Here is a 16,883-nt window from a genome sequence, read left to right on the forward strand (position 1 = left end):
CCATTTTTTAAAGATGTCTGAATTTTGCTAGAGATACCAAGCGAGATTCCGGCTCCTGCAGAGCCTCCGCCCAGATGTGAGAATTGGTTTTGAACCCTTGGAGCCTGGGGTGCCTCAGGCCACCACAGAACAAGGCTAGGTGGGGCCAGGCATCCCTCCTATCCTTCCCCAATGCAAACTTCATACATGTTGGTCCCGACAGGTCACAACCCAGTCTTCTCCACTCAGCACAGGAGGAGTGGGGTTCAGTGCTCACAGCCTGTGATCTCTAGGTTGCTTTTGGGGGAGGGAAGGATAGAAGGAAAAGGAGAGGGGAAGGGAGAGAGGGAGAAAGGGAGATCCGGAGCAAGCGAGCACAAACGAGATCAGGAAGGAGGGGCCCGGATGCAAATGAAATAGGTAGGCGGGGCCCACATGCAAATGAGTTAATCGGAGCCCTGCGCCCGGCTGGCTCACACTTGGACTCTCTAAGCTCCGCGCGTGTCCCCGCCGGCAGGTCCAAGCCCGCGCAGCCCCTACCGGGGACTCACAACCCTCCCGAGGATCAGGATGTCCTTCCAAGGCAAGAAGAGCATTCCCCGAATCACGGTGAGTCGAACCCCCGCCCCCGCCGCGTCTGGCGCCCCTTGCCCACGGCGGGAGTGGCTTGCAAGCGCAGCCGACTATCCTCCCGGCCCTGCCTGTGAGTCCCACGCCTGCTTTAGTCCCAGGCCAGGCGCCAGCCTTCCCTCTCCTCTCCTTCCTCTGCTGCCAGCAGCGGAGAGAGCTCTCCAGGCCGCGCGGAACCCATTGCTCAGCCGGTGCACAGGCCCGCGGTCCGCCAGCTCTCAGGACTCTGGTGCTTGACTTGGATAGGCGGGGTGAGCGGCCTGCTACCCGGAGCGTAGGTGGCCGGCCTCCTGCCGGGTCTGGCGTGGGGCAGATGGGGATCAAACGTTCATTGCCTGGAGTTCTGTCACCAGGATGACCGGCGGTCGCAGCCTTTGTTGGCCCCGGGCCTGAAGGCACTGCGATGTCGGATGCTGTTCCTAGAGCAGCCCGTGGGCAGCCTACCCCCTGGACGCGCCGCTTCGGTGTCTTTAGTGCTTTGTCCGAGACAAAGCGATTTAGCCCTGTCTACTAGATCTGGTGCCCCTGGAGGCCCCGAGCCCCTGTGCGAAGCTGGGTTCGGAGACTCCACGGGAGGTGAGTACTAACTGACCGCTCCAACCAGCATCCCTGTAGCATTCCCTTTCAGGACAGACCTCCCCAAAAGCAGAAGGTCAGTGTGTCCACCGGGCGGCCAGGAAACAAAGCCTTCCCACGGGAGGGGGGTGGAGGACGGCCCGAAGCCTAGAAGGAAGAGAGGGAGGCTCCTGGGATCAGCTGGACCAGGTCGGGAGCTCTAGGAGGTCTCTAAAAAGCTCTGGACTTGTTCCCAGCCTAAGAACTCTGGAGTCTAATCAGGCTGTTGGGGAAGTCAGCTTCCTAGCGTTCTGGGGGAAGTCTACTCCTTTAGGGGAAAAAAAAACAAACCTCAAAGAGGAAAGAGACCCCACTCATAGGGACCAGAATTAGTTCCTGCCTCTTGACTGCCCACTACTCCCAGGGATCCAGTCCTGAGGAGGAAGTGCCGTTAGCCAGCTGGCAGTGAGTGGAGATGGTGATGGCAGATTCCTGCCTAGTCAAGCGGTTCTGTTCATGGAGAGGGAAATGGCTGGAAGGAACCCCCATCCCCCACTCATCTAGATGGGGCCTATCACAGTATGACTTGTTCTCCCAAACTCAGGAGGACCCGAGAATGCAAATTCTGCTGCCTGAAAACAGGAGTCTAAATAGGGACCCCAGAACTCAAGATTTCTGGCTCAGTGGTTTCTTCTAATGCCTGAGTTTTCCTAGTTTTTTTTTTTCTTCTGAGAATGGCTAGAACAAGGCGGAAGAGGAGGGGTGTGGTCCAGAGTGGCAGCCCTGCGAAGTGAGTGGCTGTGGTAGGCCTAGGTAGACACTATTGCTCAGTGGGGCTGGTCGCTGAGCAGCTACAGACATTTGAAGAGAGACTTGAGCTGCAGCCAGGCTATGTGTGGTCAACAGGCTACTTCCAGCATGGGTCAGTCCCTTCAGCTTCGTGTCGGACCGTACCATGCCTGTCTCACTTAAGGACTCCTGGGCAGGGTGGTTTCATGGACATGAATGAATCTATGAACTTCACCTGTAGACACTGGCATGTGGATTCTATAGAATGTTTACAAGTTATTCTTTTCAACCTCCCCCCCCCCCAAAAAAAATATAAAACTTGAAAACTCTCTGTGATTCTGAGCTGTACAGGCAGAGGGATGGGTGGTGTGGGCTGGGACACAGTTGCCAGGCTTTTGGAAGAGTGTGATAGTGTTGGATAGAACAGGAGAACCTGGAGAGTTCAGCCTGACACTCGGCTGCTGGGCAGAACAGGAAACTATACAAAAGATACCCGCCCCCATCCTTGCAGGCTCACAGGGCTCTGGTTGCCACACTCTCAGCTGGTTCTCCTGGCCTCAGACGGATGCTATAACGGATCCGAAGCTGGCTTGGGCCTGGCCCAGCTGCCACATGGGTCACAGAAATTTAGGGCATGTGGCCAGGCTTCCTTGTTTAGGGTCAAGTGCGTTCCCTGGTTAGTTCTCAGGTAGAGTGGTGGCTCATGATGGGTAGAAAGGGACATCAGTAGGTCTCCCCTCTCATATGTGTGCCCCCCTTTCATGTGTGTTTCCACTGTTCTCCACCCAGAGCCAGGCCATCAGTTCTGAGGTCCGTGCACCGTTAGTTCATCCACAGTCTCTGCTTTCTGCCTGACCCATCTCTCCTGGTTGGTCCTCGAAGTGTCTGTCTTATGGGTGCTAAGCACTGGAACCAATCAGATTCCGTGCCTCTATTTTGCTGAAGTTAGCCCACAGGGAGCTGTCCTTATCCACAAATCCTGTCTTCACACACGTGAATGTCTTCACACTGCAGCAGGGCCTGCGGCCATTTGATCCACCTCTACCCCTTCCCACTCCCGCTGCCCCCCCCCACTCCCTCCCATCCCTTCACGTCCATGGCCTCTCTATCCGTCAGTTCTCTCCGTCAACTCCCAGCCCATGTTTTCTGGTGCTTATGTCCATATCACTGGCCAAGAGCCTCTCACCTTCCTGAACAACCTATGACCCCACTTAAGCAGCAATTGTGCCCCTCTTTCCATATCATAATCTGTTTTTCCCCCCGAGAGCCCAGGTGACCTCTGTATCAGTCAGAACTAATCTGATGCTCTGTCCCCAGTATCCTCCCATGGACTCCAAATCCTGTATGTCCCAACCTGCACGGCTCTTCCCACTAGCTGTAGCCCTTGTGTTGTTTTGAGAACCAACCCAAAGGCTTTCCTGCCTCGGGGGCCTTTGTACAGCTGCCTCTAGCCTGGAACAATCCCCCCACTTCTGTCACACTGCACGAGTGCCCCAGAAAAGCCCCTGTGGTGCTCAAGGTGGCCTGAATCCCTCTCACCCTATCTTTGTGCTCTTCTCTGGGTTTGACCTGTGCCTTGGTGGAGAGTAGCAGAGACACACTGCCTCCATCTGTCTATCCCTAGGCTGTAATCTCTGGAGCCAAGACGAAGATGTCTGTCGTCTGCTCCGCCCCACGCCTTCTGATACCACCACGGGCCTGTGGCATTCTGGTGTATCAGCCTGGCTCTGTTTTGTCAGTACAGGTGGGAGGGAAGCACACAGGTGCCCCTTGAGAAACGGTTAGGTCACCAGGTCTTCCCTTAGGCCCGTCTTTTTTCTGATAGTCAGATGGCAGGATTCAACAAAGCAGCTGCTTCACTGCCGTACTTTCACCAACACAGCCTTGCCCTGCTGTTCCCACTCGCCCCCCTTTCCCCGTCTTCGGCATCTGCCGAACAGTTAGTGCCAGGGTCATGCTGGACACTGTGTTGAGCACCCTGTTAGGAGTACTGTAAATAAACCTTTGAGCTGGTTCTTATGGCTGCAAAATGCATCAAAACATCTCAGTCATTCGAGGGGAAGAGGTTCCTAATGGTCCGGAAAGTCTCTATCGGCACCCACTGTTTTGTCTCTTGTCAGAGTGACCGCCTTCTCATCAAAGGTGGGAAGATTGTGAACGATGACCAGTCCTTTTACGCTGATCTGTATGTGGAAGACGGCCTGATTAAGTAAGTTTCTACACGGGGGCATTTATGGATATGTGAATGTGTGAACGTTGGTTACCTGGCACTCGGGCGTCTGCTTTGGGGTGAGAACCATGCAGATGCTTTCTTTTCCGAACCCCTGACCGTGGGAACCATCCTCGAGGCATGCTAGTCTTTCCAGATAGCCAGGAGTCCTGGAGCAACACAATGGTACCAGTGTCCATGTATCTTCATGTTATCACCGCACTTAGGACAAGTCTATCTGGGCTCCTGCAGACAAGCAGAAAACACTGACCTGCTCTCTCCTCTGCTTGGTGTGTCATGGAGCTCCAGAACGGTGTGCAGACAGCAAACAGGGACTCCAGTTATGGTCATTAGACAGCAAGCAGGGGCTTCAGGGGAGACCAGGAGGAGAGCCATGTTGGCACAGCACTGGGCCCTACACACTGCCCTCCTGAGATAGCAAGTTTTATTCTCTAGCTTCTAGGCCCTCAACCTGCTTTTTTTCTCATGGTCGTGACTCCAAGCCCTCACTTCTTAGAGCCACCACCACGGAGCGTGTTTGAGTTCTGATCTGAGCTCTCTATGAAGTGATGACTCTTTTTATTGCTTACAGACAAATTGGAGAAAACCTCATCGTCCCTGGGGGCATCAAAACCATCGATGCTCATGGCCTAATGGTACTGCCTGGGGGAGTTGACGTCCACACCCGGCTGCAGATGCCTGTGCTGGGCATGACCCCAGCTGATGACTTCTGTCAGGGCACCAAGGCGGCCCTAGCAGGCGGGACCACTATGATACGTGAGTGTGCAGGCCACTTGCCAGGTAGTCACGAAGCCTTGACTAGCATACTGGTTCTGGCTTCCATGCATATTTTTGTGTTATCACAACAGTACGAGACTGGGCTTCTGTGGATACTTAGGCACGCTGGGACAGTGTGTGACCCATCTTCTTGTTGCATGAAGTGGTTTCCTGAGTTCTGTTTCAATATTAAAATTTCATCTAAAACATGCTGGGCACATCCGGGCTTCTCTTTCTGAGCCAGTTGCCCGGGCTAGCTCTAGGATGCTGTTAGGCTCTGGATAAGCAGATGTGTGCCCACTTATTCCTTCCAGGGGGGCTGGCTGCTGGCCAGGAACTGGGTTCAGAAATTCTGGTGCTCTGAACCAGGAGAGTTGAGCCTGAACCTTGCCTCTAACGTCTGTTTGAAGTAAGTTCTTGCCTGTGTTGAGAATTGAGGCTGTGGTGTTTGAAACAGGACATTTACACTACCCTGTTTGATCCCCTCCTATGCACATCTCTATTTGGTCTCAATATTATGACCCCACATACTCAGGCTTGTATGCCTTCTCGGCGGGAGGTAAGGGTCTCTCCTCTCCTCTAGAGTCTGAGGATGAAAGATTTACCACACACATTCTCTTTGTGCACCTGAAACACAGTAAATACAGTCCCCGCTGCTACTAAGGAGTACCATTCAGGAGACTCCGGGCAATTCCCAATGACACTCAGCCATCGCTATAACCACAGCTTGGCTTGGTTCACTGTCAGGCTGAAGGAAAACAAGCAGCAAGGTGGGCCACCTCAGGATCCTGGGGCTCAAGTGCATGCGGTGGGCCAGCACAGCTGCTCTGTTAATGCCCCCGTTTGGGAGGTGTCTCCAGAAGCACAAATGGCATCCACACAGGGCTGGAACATGGGCTATGTCGTGCATATGCCTGCGCCCAGGGTCCTGGCTGGTGATCTGAGGGATGGACAGATGGGATGGAGGTACAGGGAGTATGGTACAGAGATGAGGCAGCCGCTGGATCCTGAAGTACATCAATTTGTTTAGCAGCCCCTCTGAGCTCTCTCCTGGCGCATCCCAGGCTTGGCCAGTGAGCAGTGTTTGGACTTTGGAATGGGAAGGAGATACCACGGTGGCCATGTGCAGGAATGATTTGTACTGTCGGGGGCATGTGGAGTCAGTGAGGCCATGGAAACTGACTCAATGGAGGAAGTTTTCTGGAAGCATGCATGTCCACAGGGTCAGCGCTGTGGACAGATGACAACCCTTCCCCCACAATAGTCACTGTTGTCCCGTGAGAAGCTAAGGTCTAGGAAGTGGGGGGTTTGAACTCAGGCTCCCTGCTCAGTGCTCTACTCAGAGAGGCTGGAGGGACACGGGGGAGAAGATACCTGTGTGCTGATTGGAAGGAAAAGGAAGGTGATAGGACAGGACCTTCCTTCACTGTGTCTTCCTCAAACCCCACTCTGGTCTCCAGAACGTGAAGCCAAATCCCCCTTAGAGACAATAGTGGGACACCTGGGCCAGGCTTGGGAACCTGGCTGGACATGCTGCCCTCTCCCCCCCATAGTGGACCACGTGTTTCCCGAGGCTGGTGTGAGCCTGCTGGCAGCCTATGAGCAGTGGCGGGAGCGAGCCGACAGCGCAGCCTGCTGTGATTACTCCCTCCATGTGGACATTCCCCGCTGGCACGAGAGCACCAAAGAGGAGCTGGAGGCCCTAGTCCGGGACAAAGGTGAGCAGCAGTGGCGGGTGGGGTTACCCGAGGACCTCTGTGCCTGCAGGCAGACTGAGGGTCCCTTTCTGGATCTCCTGGGATTTGCTGCAGTCTGCCAGCCTGGTCTCAAGGCAGGTGCTTAGGATTGAGTTGGAGAATCGCCCAAGGTCAGCTGTGCTCTCAGAGGCTCCAGACGAGGGGGGCCCATGCCATGAGCACATCCTGTAATTCGTGTTCCCACAGACGCTGCCCTGACCATGCTGCCCTTGGCTCTCTGTTTTCTAGAAAAGAGATGCCAGAAGACACATTTACGGTCACTTGGGGGCTTTCTCTTAAGAGGTTCTTTTAAGCTCTGTATTGAAACGGACTCATCTGTAAATTAAAGGTTGGCTCCATTCTACATTATCATCCTAACGCTAAAAGCACACCAGAGGTTCTCAGTGGGCTTGACAAAGTCTTACCGCACTGGGTGCTCGCCTCACTGCCTTCCACGCGCTGTCTGTAGCTCACAGAAGAGCACACTCGTAAGGAACACTGCTGCCTGTCTGCTATGACCCCAAGGCCATCTCCTTTGGCTTGTGGTTCCCAGAGAGTGGCAGCCCTCACATTGGTGCCTTTTGGGGCATAGGACCCTCATGTCCTCCACCTGGCTATAGTGGACTCTGCTCTCCAGGTAGCAGTTAGACCCCTGCAGCCTCATGTCCCTGAACCAGGTGCCTGCAGAGCTCCCTCTCCTTGTGGGGATGGCCTTCTAGTCAGAAATTGCCATCAGACGTCACACACAAGTCATCACCTGATGACTCGGTTTCTCCCAGTGTGACCCACATTATTATTTTTTATCCAACAAGGGGGGGCAGTGCCCTTGGCTGGGTGGGTTTGGGGCTGCCTTTAGGCCTCAATCGACCTTCATAGGTTCTGGTCCTGGGAGGTAGGCAGATTCTGGCTGTCCAGGAGTTAGAAAGGCTCAGCCTTGCTCCTGATTGGACTCTAATATTGTGGGCATCAGCCCCTCTTCCTCCTTCCTATGTGTCTGAGGTCCCAGACTCTCCTGCCCCTTTCAGAAAGTCGTTAACATTCACTATGAGCTGTGGTATCGTGAAGCAGGACTCAGGACCTGTAGGCAGGTGACATGCCAGATGGCCCAAGAAAGGCTCCCCCAGCATGCCAGGCCTGGTTGCTTTTCCTGAACAGAGCATATGGGACTTGGGCCACAAGCCAATTGCACTGCTCTGTGTCCTGCAGGAGTGGAGATCTGCTTGAGAGTTGGTGGCGAGAGTAGGTATATTCTTACCTGTGTGCCCACTGGGTGAGCAAACAGTCCCAAACGTGAGCAGCAGTCAGGCAATGGCTGGGGCCTAGCCGACTCTGTCCCTGTGGCCTGGCTCGTTGATGGGGAAGACTTGCTTGCAGGATGCTATGCTATCTAGCTCAGCTTCTGTGGGAGAAATGTCCCTGTCCCTGGGTTCCTCTTCTGGTGCCTGAGCCTCTCTAGCCTCTTTTCCAGGTGTGAATTCCTTCCTGGTCTTCATGGCATACAAGGACCGGTGCCAGTGCACTGACGGTCAGGTGAGGAGGCCAAGTTCAGACGGAATGAACAAGTGGGGTGTCTTGGGCTGTTGCTGGAGAGACAACCCTACAAACACGGGACTCTGCCTTCCTCACAGATGTATGAAATCTTCAGCCTCATCCGGGACCTGGGAGCCTTGGCCCAAGTGCATGCAGAAAACGGGGACATTGTGGAGGAGGTGAGAGAGGTTTTGCCACCCACGGGATTGGCTGGGTGGGTCAAGCTGATGCCTAGTTTGTGAGTCCCAGTGGGCAGACAAAGCTGGGTGGAATCTTATGAGAGCTGTGACCTCTGTGACACTTGGATGGGAGAAAGGGAATGTTAAGTCAAAGGTCAAACAGCCCATGAGTTAGGAGGTCTTAAAAGACATTGAAACCACAACGTGGCTTTTTCTATGATGGTCACAGATCTTGCCAAAGTACCCCTGCCAGTCCCTTGGGAGACTGCAGTGTGACACCCAGGGTCTGGAGGGGCAAGGGGGGCTGGCTGCCTACCAACAGCCTGAACCTTGGGCCAGCCTTCCCCAAGCCCACTCTGCTACACATTCTTTGTGGCTGCTCTATTCTGGGATGGTCAGGGGCCCAGGACTATGCTCAAGGTATGGGGCTTGCTGCCAGGCACCTTATGTCCAAGGGTTTGGGATCCTTGAAACCGGAGCAAAGCGTCCTATTGGTCATTTAGGAACAGAAGCGCCTCCTGGAGCAGGGCATCACGGGCCCTGAGGGCCATGTCCTCAGCCACCCAGAAGAGGTAAGTCTGCCCTACTGAGTATACCATTTCCCCCTGACCCTGGGCTAAGCTGGCTCACCTTGTTCTCACCTTGCTCACCTTGTTCTCACCTTGTGGGCTTAATGCAATGACGCTCTGCCTGTCCAGTATCCATCTCAACCACTTGTCACCCCACAGCCCTTACCTGAGGCAAGAAGGCAGTGCACTTGGGTCCTGAGAACCGTGTGTGTCAACCTAGATTCCAGACACTGGGCCCTAGGCTGGGCTCTTGCTCCAGCAGAGATGCATGCCCCCAGTGCCTACAGTCTCGTGGGTGATCTTTAGGGGTCCCAGAACTCACCTGGTCAGGAAGTCTCAAGGCTTCTCGTGTTCTGATTGTCCTCTCCCTTCACCACCTTCAGGTAGAGGCCGAGGCTGTGTACAGAGCAGTCACCATTGCCAAGCAGGCCAACTGCCCACTATACATCACCAAGGTGATGAGCAAGGGAGCGGCTGACATGGTTGCCCAAGCCAAGCGCAGGGGTGAGTGCCAGCGCTCACTTCCTACATGTTCCTAGCCTCCCTGAGCTCTGCTGACAATTGAGGACCTCTGGCACTAAGGAGGGGAAGACCCGGTGAAAAAGTAGGCCTCTTCATGGGGCACCTACTTATGTTAGTCCTAGGGGCGCAAGCTCAGGGGAAGTTTAGGAGCCCTGTGTCCCCATGAGGGATGGGGCTAGACCTGAGTCTCCAGCCTTGTTAAAATAATAACTGCCTACTAGGGGTCTTTAGCAAACTGGGGCCCTGTGTATATCTGTTCCCAGGAGACCCAAGGGCAGAATTCTCTGAGTATGTATCTAAGAGGGGTCCTTGAGTCCACAGGATGTCTCACTTTCCTATTTGCTATGGGTTCAGGAGCTGGGGTCCACATTCTGATGACTAAGGGGTTCCAAGACTGAAACACCTAGACTAGCTGGAGGCAGACACCTATGTCCTAGCTAGACTGTGTGGCTCACAGAGAGGCTGGCTGTGAGCTCCGAGGGCCAGAGAAGCCCCTGCGGTCACCAGGGTACGGAAGAGGCCCACGATTGGATTGGGACGTAAGTCCAAGGTCATGCATAAAAGAGGCAGAGTGTTCAAGAACAATGGAGGATCTGGAATCCATTTCCCCACCCAGTCTCATAATGAGACCTCATTTCCTAGCCATGCCTTGAGACTGTGGAGTCCCTGGGGTGGAAGTGGATGTGTACAGGGACAAGTTTTCTTCCCAAAGACTGACACAGAAAACCACCATGTTTACAAGAGAGGATGGGTAGTGTTGCTAACACAGGATGAACAGACCCTGCACGACTTACCCAGGAGCCTCACCACTCCTCCTAATTAGCTACTCTGCAGTAGGACCAGTCCCTACCCCACTGAGCCTGGGGCTTATAGGAACAGCATCAGCCTAGTTCAGAGCTCTGGTACAAGGCCCAGACCTGGGACTCAGGGCCTCTCTGAGTCTGAACTGCCAGGTTTAATTGGTTAAGTTCTACTCTGTGGCCCAGCGGGAGTGCCCAGCAGTCTGACCCTCAGCAGAGGTTGTGGTATAGAAAAAGGATCATTGTCTCAGCCGCTGTACCTCCCAAAGAACCACCCCACAGCATCAGCGACTACTCAGGGACTCCAGAAAAAAAGCACAAGCTTTTTCAGGTCATGAAAGCAAAGGACAGAGAGGTCGCCATGAGAGACACATGCAGAGGGGTGCCTGCCATAATCCTTGCTCACTTTAGGGGTGGTCGTCTTTGGGGAACCTATCACTGCCAGCCTGGGCACTGATGGCTCACACTACTGGAGCAAGAACTGGGCCAAGGCTGCGGCCTTCGTCACGTCACCCCCTATCAACCCAGACCCTACCACCGCGGACCACCTCACCTCCCTGCTGTCCAGGTGAGCAGCCCTCCCACCAAAGCTCGGGTCAGCCTGAGGCCTCCGAGTCTATGCTTCCTCTGGACGCCCCCTGAGGAATCCCAGGCTTCTTCAGGAAAGCCAGTTGGGGAGGTACAGAGCTCTCTGGTCCCAGCTGGGATTCCCCACCTCTACGCCCTTCTCTTGGCCCCTCATGAGTCCATCCATGGCCTTCATATTGTACCCACACTGTCCGTTCTCTCCTTTCTGGACTTAAGTACCAGCTCAGATCCCTCACAGCCATGGCTGGCTGCCTAGGAGGCTGGAGCTGACCCAGCTGTGGCCAGTTCTGGAGGGCCCATCCCTGGGCCACTCTGACCCTGGCTTGTTCTCAGTGGGGACCTCCAGGTGACAGGAAGTGCACACTGCACCTTCACTACTGCCCAGAAGGCCGTTGGCAAAGACAACTTCACACTGATTCCGGAGGGTGTCAATGGTGTCGAAGAGCGCATGTCTGTGGTCTGGGAGAAATGTGTGGTGAGTCTAGGCCTGGGGGTGGTTGTGGCAAGGGACCCCGCCACCAGAAACGCTCATGAGAGATACCAGCCTTATCCCTTCAAGCCTTAGCTTAGCGTCCATGGCACCTAGAGTTCCCTCCCTGGAGGTTAATGTCATATCCATTACCCTGCACACCACAAATATGAATTGTTACATGGTGATGAAAAATTTTACATTTTTGAAAATTTAAATGAAGTGACATAAAACGGAAAGAATTCATTATAGCCAGGCAGAGTGTTGCAGGCCCATAGCCCCAGCACTCTGGAAGCTAAGGGGGGAACTATTTGAAGTTTAAAGTCAGCCTGAGCTACACAGGAAGGCAGGCAGGTATGTACACAGGCACAGGCTTAGAGGGTAGGTGTCCCTCCTCTGCATGCTGGCCCCTCTCTCGAGGTCATCTGCCATGCCTAAAAACCGGGGTGACTGTCAGTGTCTCAAGGGACGTCGGTGTTAGTATCAAAGCATCCTCATTTATTCAGAGAGGCAGTGAGAAATGGGGCTGTGGCCACAGAAGCAGCCACACCACTAGTCTGCCTTGGCACTGCCATTGGTGCCCTGTCTGCGGGGGGGGGGGGCATTTGTACCACTATTATTGCCGTGGTGAGGCCATGGCTGGAGCCCCTCCTGAGCTTGGGATGCCCCGTGACATCTGCAGCCCACCCTCCCCCTCCGCTGGCTCTCTGAGCTTGCGATGCCCCGTGACATCCGCAGCCCACCCTCCCCCTTAGCTGGCTATCTCACTTCTCAGGCTTCAGGGAAAATGGACGAGAATGAGTTCGTTGCTGTGACCAGTACAAACGCTGCCAAAATCTTCAATTTTTACCCCAGGAAGGGGCGTGTGGCTGTGGGCTCTGATGCTGACTTGGTCATCTGGAACCCCAGGGCCACGAAAGTCATCTCTGCCAAGAGCCACAACCTGGTGAGAATGCCTCCCTTCTTAGCAGGACCTAGCTGGACCTGCTTTCCAGGGGAGCTACCAGGATAGGTGGCAGGTGTCCACCCTCAGTGTGGCTCAGTGGGCAGCCCTGACCTAGGCAGAGCACATCTGCGTAGCACCTCGCTCAGCCAGTGTCTCGTCTGTTGTCCTCAAGGGGGTGTGACTGTGTCTGTTGACCCATCCTATAGATAAGGAGACTGAGGCAGAGGGTGCCACACCTGTCTAGGCAAGGACAGGCAACCCCCTCACTCTCCTCGCTATGACAGCAGAAGAAGGCCGTGACTCGGGGGGCTGGGCTGGCTGAGGGTCGTCCTTCTGTGTGTCACTTGTCTGTCTCAGTTGCTTTATATTTTTTCTGGGTGGGGCCTTAGCACAGCGCGTGCAGGTTACCTGTAGTGCTGGCCCGCTGGGGGAGGGGGGGCGGGGTCAGGGCTGAAGGAAGCTGCACCTGTGGGCCTCTCCCCAGAATGTAGAGTACAACATCTTTGAAGGAGCGGAGTGCCGAGGAGTGCCCACAGTGGTCATAAGTCAGGGCAGAGTGGTGCTGGAGGACGGGAACCTGTTTGTCACTCCAGGGGCTGGCCGCTTCATTCCCCGGAAGACGTTCCCCGACTTTGTCTATAAGAGGATAAAGGCTCGCAACCGGGTAAGAGGCTGACCTGGGCTGGCAGGACATAGAGTGGGTAGCGGGCTTGGAGTTCCCGATACAGTCTGTGAGCTCTGCTGTGAGGTCCTGCCTCCTGGATGACGTGGCTTTGGAAGGCAGGGTGGAAGCCATCACTTGCCCAAGATCTACTAGATCATTGCCTGTTGTAGGGGAAGTGGCCAGGAGGCCAGTGGCAGGCCTGGTCCTCCTGTCCCCATCATCAACTGCCTACTCGGTGATGGTTGTATACCCTTTTTGTCATAGTGGTCTATAGGAAATATGGGTATAAACTCATTTATAATCACCTCCCTGTATAAATTCCCATGAAGACACTAATGCGGTCCAGAGCACATCACCAATCTCCACTCCCTCTGAGGGGTAGGACAGGAATGGAAACCCTAGGAGGAACCTATAGAGGACAGCTCTGTATGAGGAAGACCCAGCTCCATTTGCAGAGGGAGAGGGGACCATGGTGGGAAATGGTTCGGTCCTGCCCACTGTCATCTGCTGGGCAGTGACACCCTTTCCCCTTGCCAACAGGATCTAGTCCTCCAGAGCTGGCTGAGACTACATTGATAAGTAGGCCCAGGAGCCCGGGGGGGTATGAAGCTGTGTGTGCTCCTCTATGCAGGAAAACATGGGATTACTGAGCTGGGTTGAGTTGGGGTGCAGAGCAGATAGGCAGGGTACTACCCTCCATCAGCTTAGCTGGCTAAACCCCCAGCTCTCTCAACCCCACAGCTAGCAGAGATCCATGGTGTGCCCCGAGGCCTGTACGATGGGCCCGTCCATGAGGTGATGTTACCTGCCAAGCCAGGGAGTGGCACACCAGCTCGTGCATCCTGTCCGGGCAAGATCTCAGTGCCACCCGTGCGTAACCTGCACCAGTCGGGGTTCAGCCTATCTGGTGAGTTGGGTCAGGGCATGGGGTAAGAAACTCTCCTGCCAGGTCCAGCCTGTGCCCAGAGGGCTCTAAGCTCTGCTGGGAACCCAGGCCTGTACATATACAGGGCACATCTCAGGGGTGAACCTGTGGATAGCCAGTGTGGATACTGTAGAGTAGAAGGTACTGACCTTGGTGAAGGGCCTTATTTGGGGTCTTATGAGGGGCAAAGAGGTGTGCACCGCTCCCGTGGAAGCCCATTTCTGTCCCAGCATTTGCCTTTGGGGGGTGCTGTTGAGATGAACGAACCTGCACTTTGAATCAATCTTAGAGAAGACATGTCAGCCCAGAACTTAACATAGAATGTTCACCCTCCATGGGAGGAGAGGTGTTACCTCTGTGGGGACCCAAGCTATAATACAGCTTCCTCAGCGCCACAAGCTAAGAATCACCAGTGAAGTATGAGGCATGGGTCTGAGCTGTGTCCTCAGCACTTGGGGACACTCTAGAATGTACCTGCCATGTTGACCAACAGAGTTGGCTTTTACTGAGCGGCTTCTCAGTCCCCCATCTTGCCTACAGATCAAAGCCAGACCCCCTCCACCACTTTCCTCACCCTTGAGTGGGGGCTACATTGCTATATTGTCTTTGTTCTCTCCTCTCTCTGCTTGGGAGGCGATAATAGTTCCTGGTCACTTGGTAGGATAAGTTGGAAGTCCTTCAGAATCCAAGATCACTGTGAAGGAGGGGGCAAGCTCCCGCTATCACCAAGGGCCCACACAAAGACCAAATAGGGCAGGCTTCCTGGAGGGTTGGCCTTTGCCTTCCTGTCCTCACAGATTGTAGAGTCTTTGCTTATACTTTTCAGCCATTCAGATAAGCAGCCTGCCTGGCCACCTTGCCCTATCAGCCATGGCTTTGGGGAGAAAACCCACCCTGGGTACACACTGCATGAGGTTGCGCAGCTTCTTTGTGGTCCCAGTTTAGTGGGTACAGCCAGCCACGTCTACCTTCCCTTTTGGAAGGAAAGAGAGAGCCTTACCCTCCCTCCCATCCTTACCGCACTTACTTGCCCTTTCTTCAGGGTCTCAGGCTGACGATCACATCGCCAGACGTACAGCTCAGAAGATCATGGCACCCCCTGGAGGACGCTCCAACATCACCTCTCTTTCCTAGACTTGGGGTCTGGTGCTTTCCCCACTGGCAGGGTGAGGGGACCACTCACTTTAGTTAGCCCCTTCCTTTGTAGATGTTATCGTGAAAGGTGCTCAGCCTTGCCCTCCTGTACCCCATAAACTCTCCCTTTGGAGTCCCAGATCCCACTATGAGGTACCCCCTCCAGGGGGCTGAATCCAGGGAGAGTTCACTGCCAGAGAGAGAGGACTAGGCATGGCAATGAGCTGGTGCCTCTTGCCCACCTGGCCTTACCCGGAAGGCCCTCCATGAGAATTCTCTGCCTTGAGCCTGTGAGCTTTTGAGGGTCTGGGATTAGGCAGGGTGGGCATTTGCTGCTGCCTCCCCCTAAGGAATCACTGCCCTGTAGAAGCCCCCCAAGCTTCTACCAGCTCCATGTTTCTAAGGTGCAGCTACCCCTTGGGGGCCTGTCCCCCTGACTGCCCTGGTGTAGGGAGGAGAGCGGGTGAGTGGAGCCTCCGTCTTGCGGAGCTGCTGTGACTTCAGGGATCCATCCGATACTCAGTGCAGAGTAGCTCCCTCCCACATAGACACTTCCAAGGACCAAACCTGAGCTCCTATAGCAGCCCCCTCTAGGGGGTTTTATGATCCCTTAGCTAAGACACTTTCCTTTTCCTACAAACTGTGTTTCCATAGGTTTATTAGCGTAGCAGTTTTGTACTGTGAGGAAACCATAGCCAGGGATCTGCATGCTGCTGTACCAGATGCCGGCCACCGGCCACTGGCCATGCCTAGCGTGAGTCGGGTCAATAAAAAAGTCTGGGTTAGAAGCTGCCTGTGTGTTGCCAGCCAGACCTCCTGCCCTCCCAAGCATTTGCACAGGGACCAGGGAGCCCCTTCTGTAGCTGCCACCTCTGGTCAGCTGCATGCTGTCTAGCAGAGTGGTCTCTGCCTGCTCTGGGCCACAGGCATGGCTGGATCTGAATGGTGGGAGGTGGGCTTCCTCCTAGGGTCTTTGGCTGTGATCCTCAGCCAGATGGTCAGCAGGAGGACAGCCATGTTTTGACTGGCGGGACTCAAACCACTCCAGCTGTGATGAGGCAGTGAACGGAACACTGAGGCGTACTCTGCAGGTGGGATGTGGTGGAACAGGCAGCCCAGGAGACCAGGGCAGCTGCTCATAGCCAGGCCCCACCCCTGGAAGGCAAGTGGCTAGGCAGTTCCTACCAGTGCCTTCTTGCGGTTGGAATTGCTGGGCTAGCCTCCTGGCTGCAGTCTCTTCTCATGGAGGTGGGTGGGTCTCAAGTTCTTTATCTCAGGCAAGGGATCCCCCTAGAAGCAGGAGGTCTTTCCCACACTACTTGTCCCTTCTCCCCCCCCAACAATCCACTCTCATCAGCAGGAGCATGTCCATGGAAGCTGACTGCACTGTGGACATCCAGGACTGTCATAAAGTTTCTCTGGTCCTAGCAGCAACCCTACTGGAGGCCCAACCTGGCAGCCCTGCCACTGTTTTGGGAGGTCATGTCCTCTGGGCCACATACACATGATTTTTTTTTTTTTGAGACCCAATCTTATTATGTAGCCTTGACTGTCTGTAGACCCAACTGGCCTTGAACTTAGAGATCTGCCTGCCTCCCAAGTGCTGGTATTCAAGGTGTGCACCACCATACCCAGCAGCTTTAGACTTGAACCTTGGGCTTTGGTCGGCTGCTGTACTCTATGGCAGTGTTTTTCTGCTTCCGCTGGCAAGGACAGGGGTGATCAAGGACTCTCCATCCCTGCCACAATCAAAAAGGAGAGTGCACTCTCGCCAAAGTCACCCCTTACACACTTGTACAGACCCCCAGAGTTATTCCCTTGGGTGTGCCTGACCTTGCCCGTTTTTCACTCAGAACCTGGCTACCTGAAGGGGCTGCAAGGA

General features: G+C 54.7%; 1 protein-coding gene across 2 annotated transcripts; it reads left to right on the forward strand.

The window, feature by feature from the left end:
• The first annotated feature begins 296 nt into the window (after positions 1–296).
• Positions 297–15,787, forward strand: Dpysl4 (dihydropyrimidinase like 4). Of its 2 annotated transcripts, none has more exons than XM_075972652.1 (14): positions 297–588; positions 4,074–4,162; positions 4,755–4,939; positions 6,493–6,657; positions 8,144–8,205; positions 8,304–8,384; positions 8,888–8,956; positions 9,337–9,457; positions 10,687–10,843; positions 11,197–11,338; positions 12,108–12,278; positions 12,763–12,942; positions 13,684–13,849; positions 14,910–15,787. In XM_075972652.1, the coding sequence occupies exons 1-14, from the start codon at positions 550–552 to the stop codon at positions 14,999–15,001; spliced, it is 1,719 nt and encodes a 572-aa protein (XP_075828767.1). In that variant the 5' UTR covers positions 297–549; the 3' UTR covers positions 15,002–15,787. The 2 variants fall into 2 exon arrangements, with proteins under 2 accessions (XP_075828767.1, XP_075828768.1); XM_075972653.1 differs by lacking the exon at positions 297–588 and adding an exon at positions 698–1,185.
• Positions 15,788–16,883: the final 1,096 nt, after the last annotated feature.

The sequence above is a fragment of the Microtus pennsylvanicus genome, chromosome 5 (genome assembly GCF_037038515.1).
Source record: "Microtus pennsylvanicus isolate mMicPen1 chromosome 5, mMicPen1.hap1, whole genome shotgun sequence".
NCBI lineage: Eukaryota > Metazoa > Chordata > Mammalia > Rodentia > Cricetidae > Microtus > Microtus pennsylvanicus.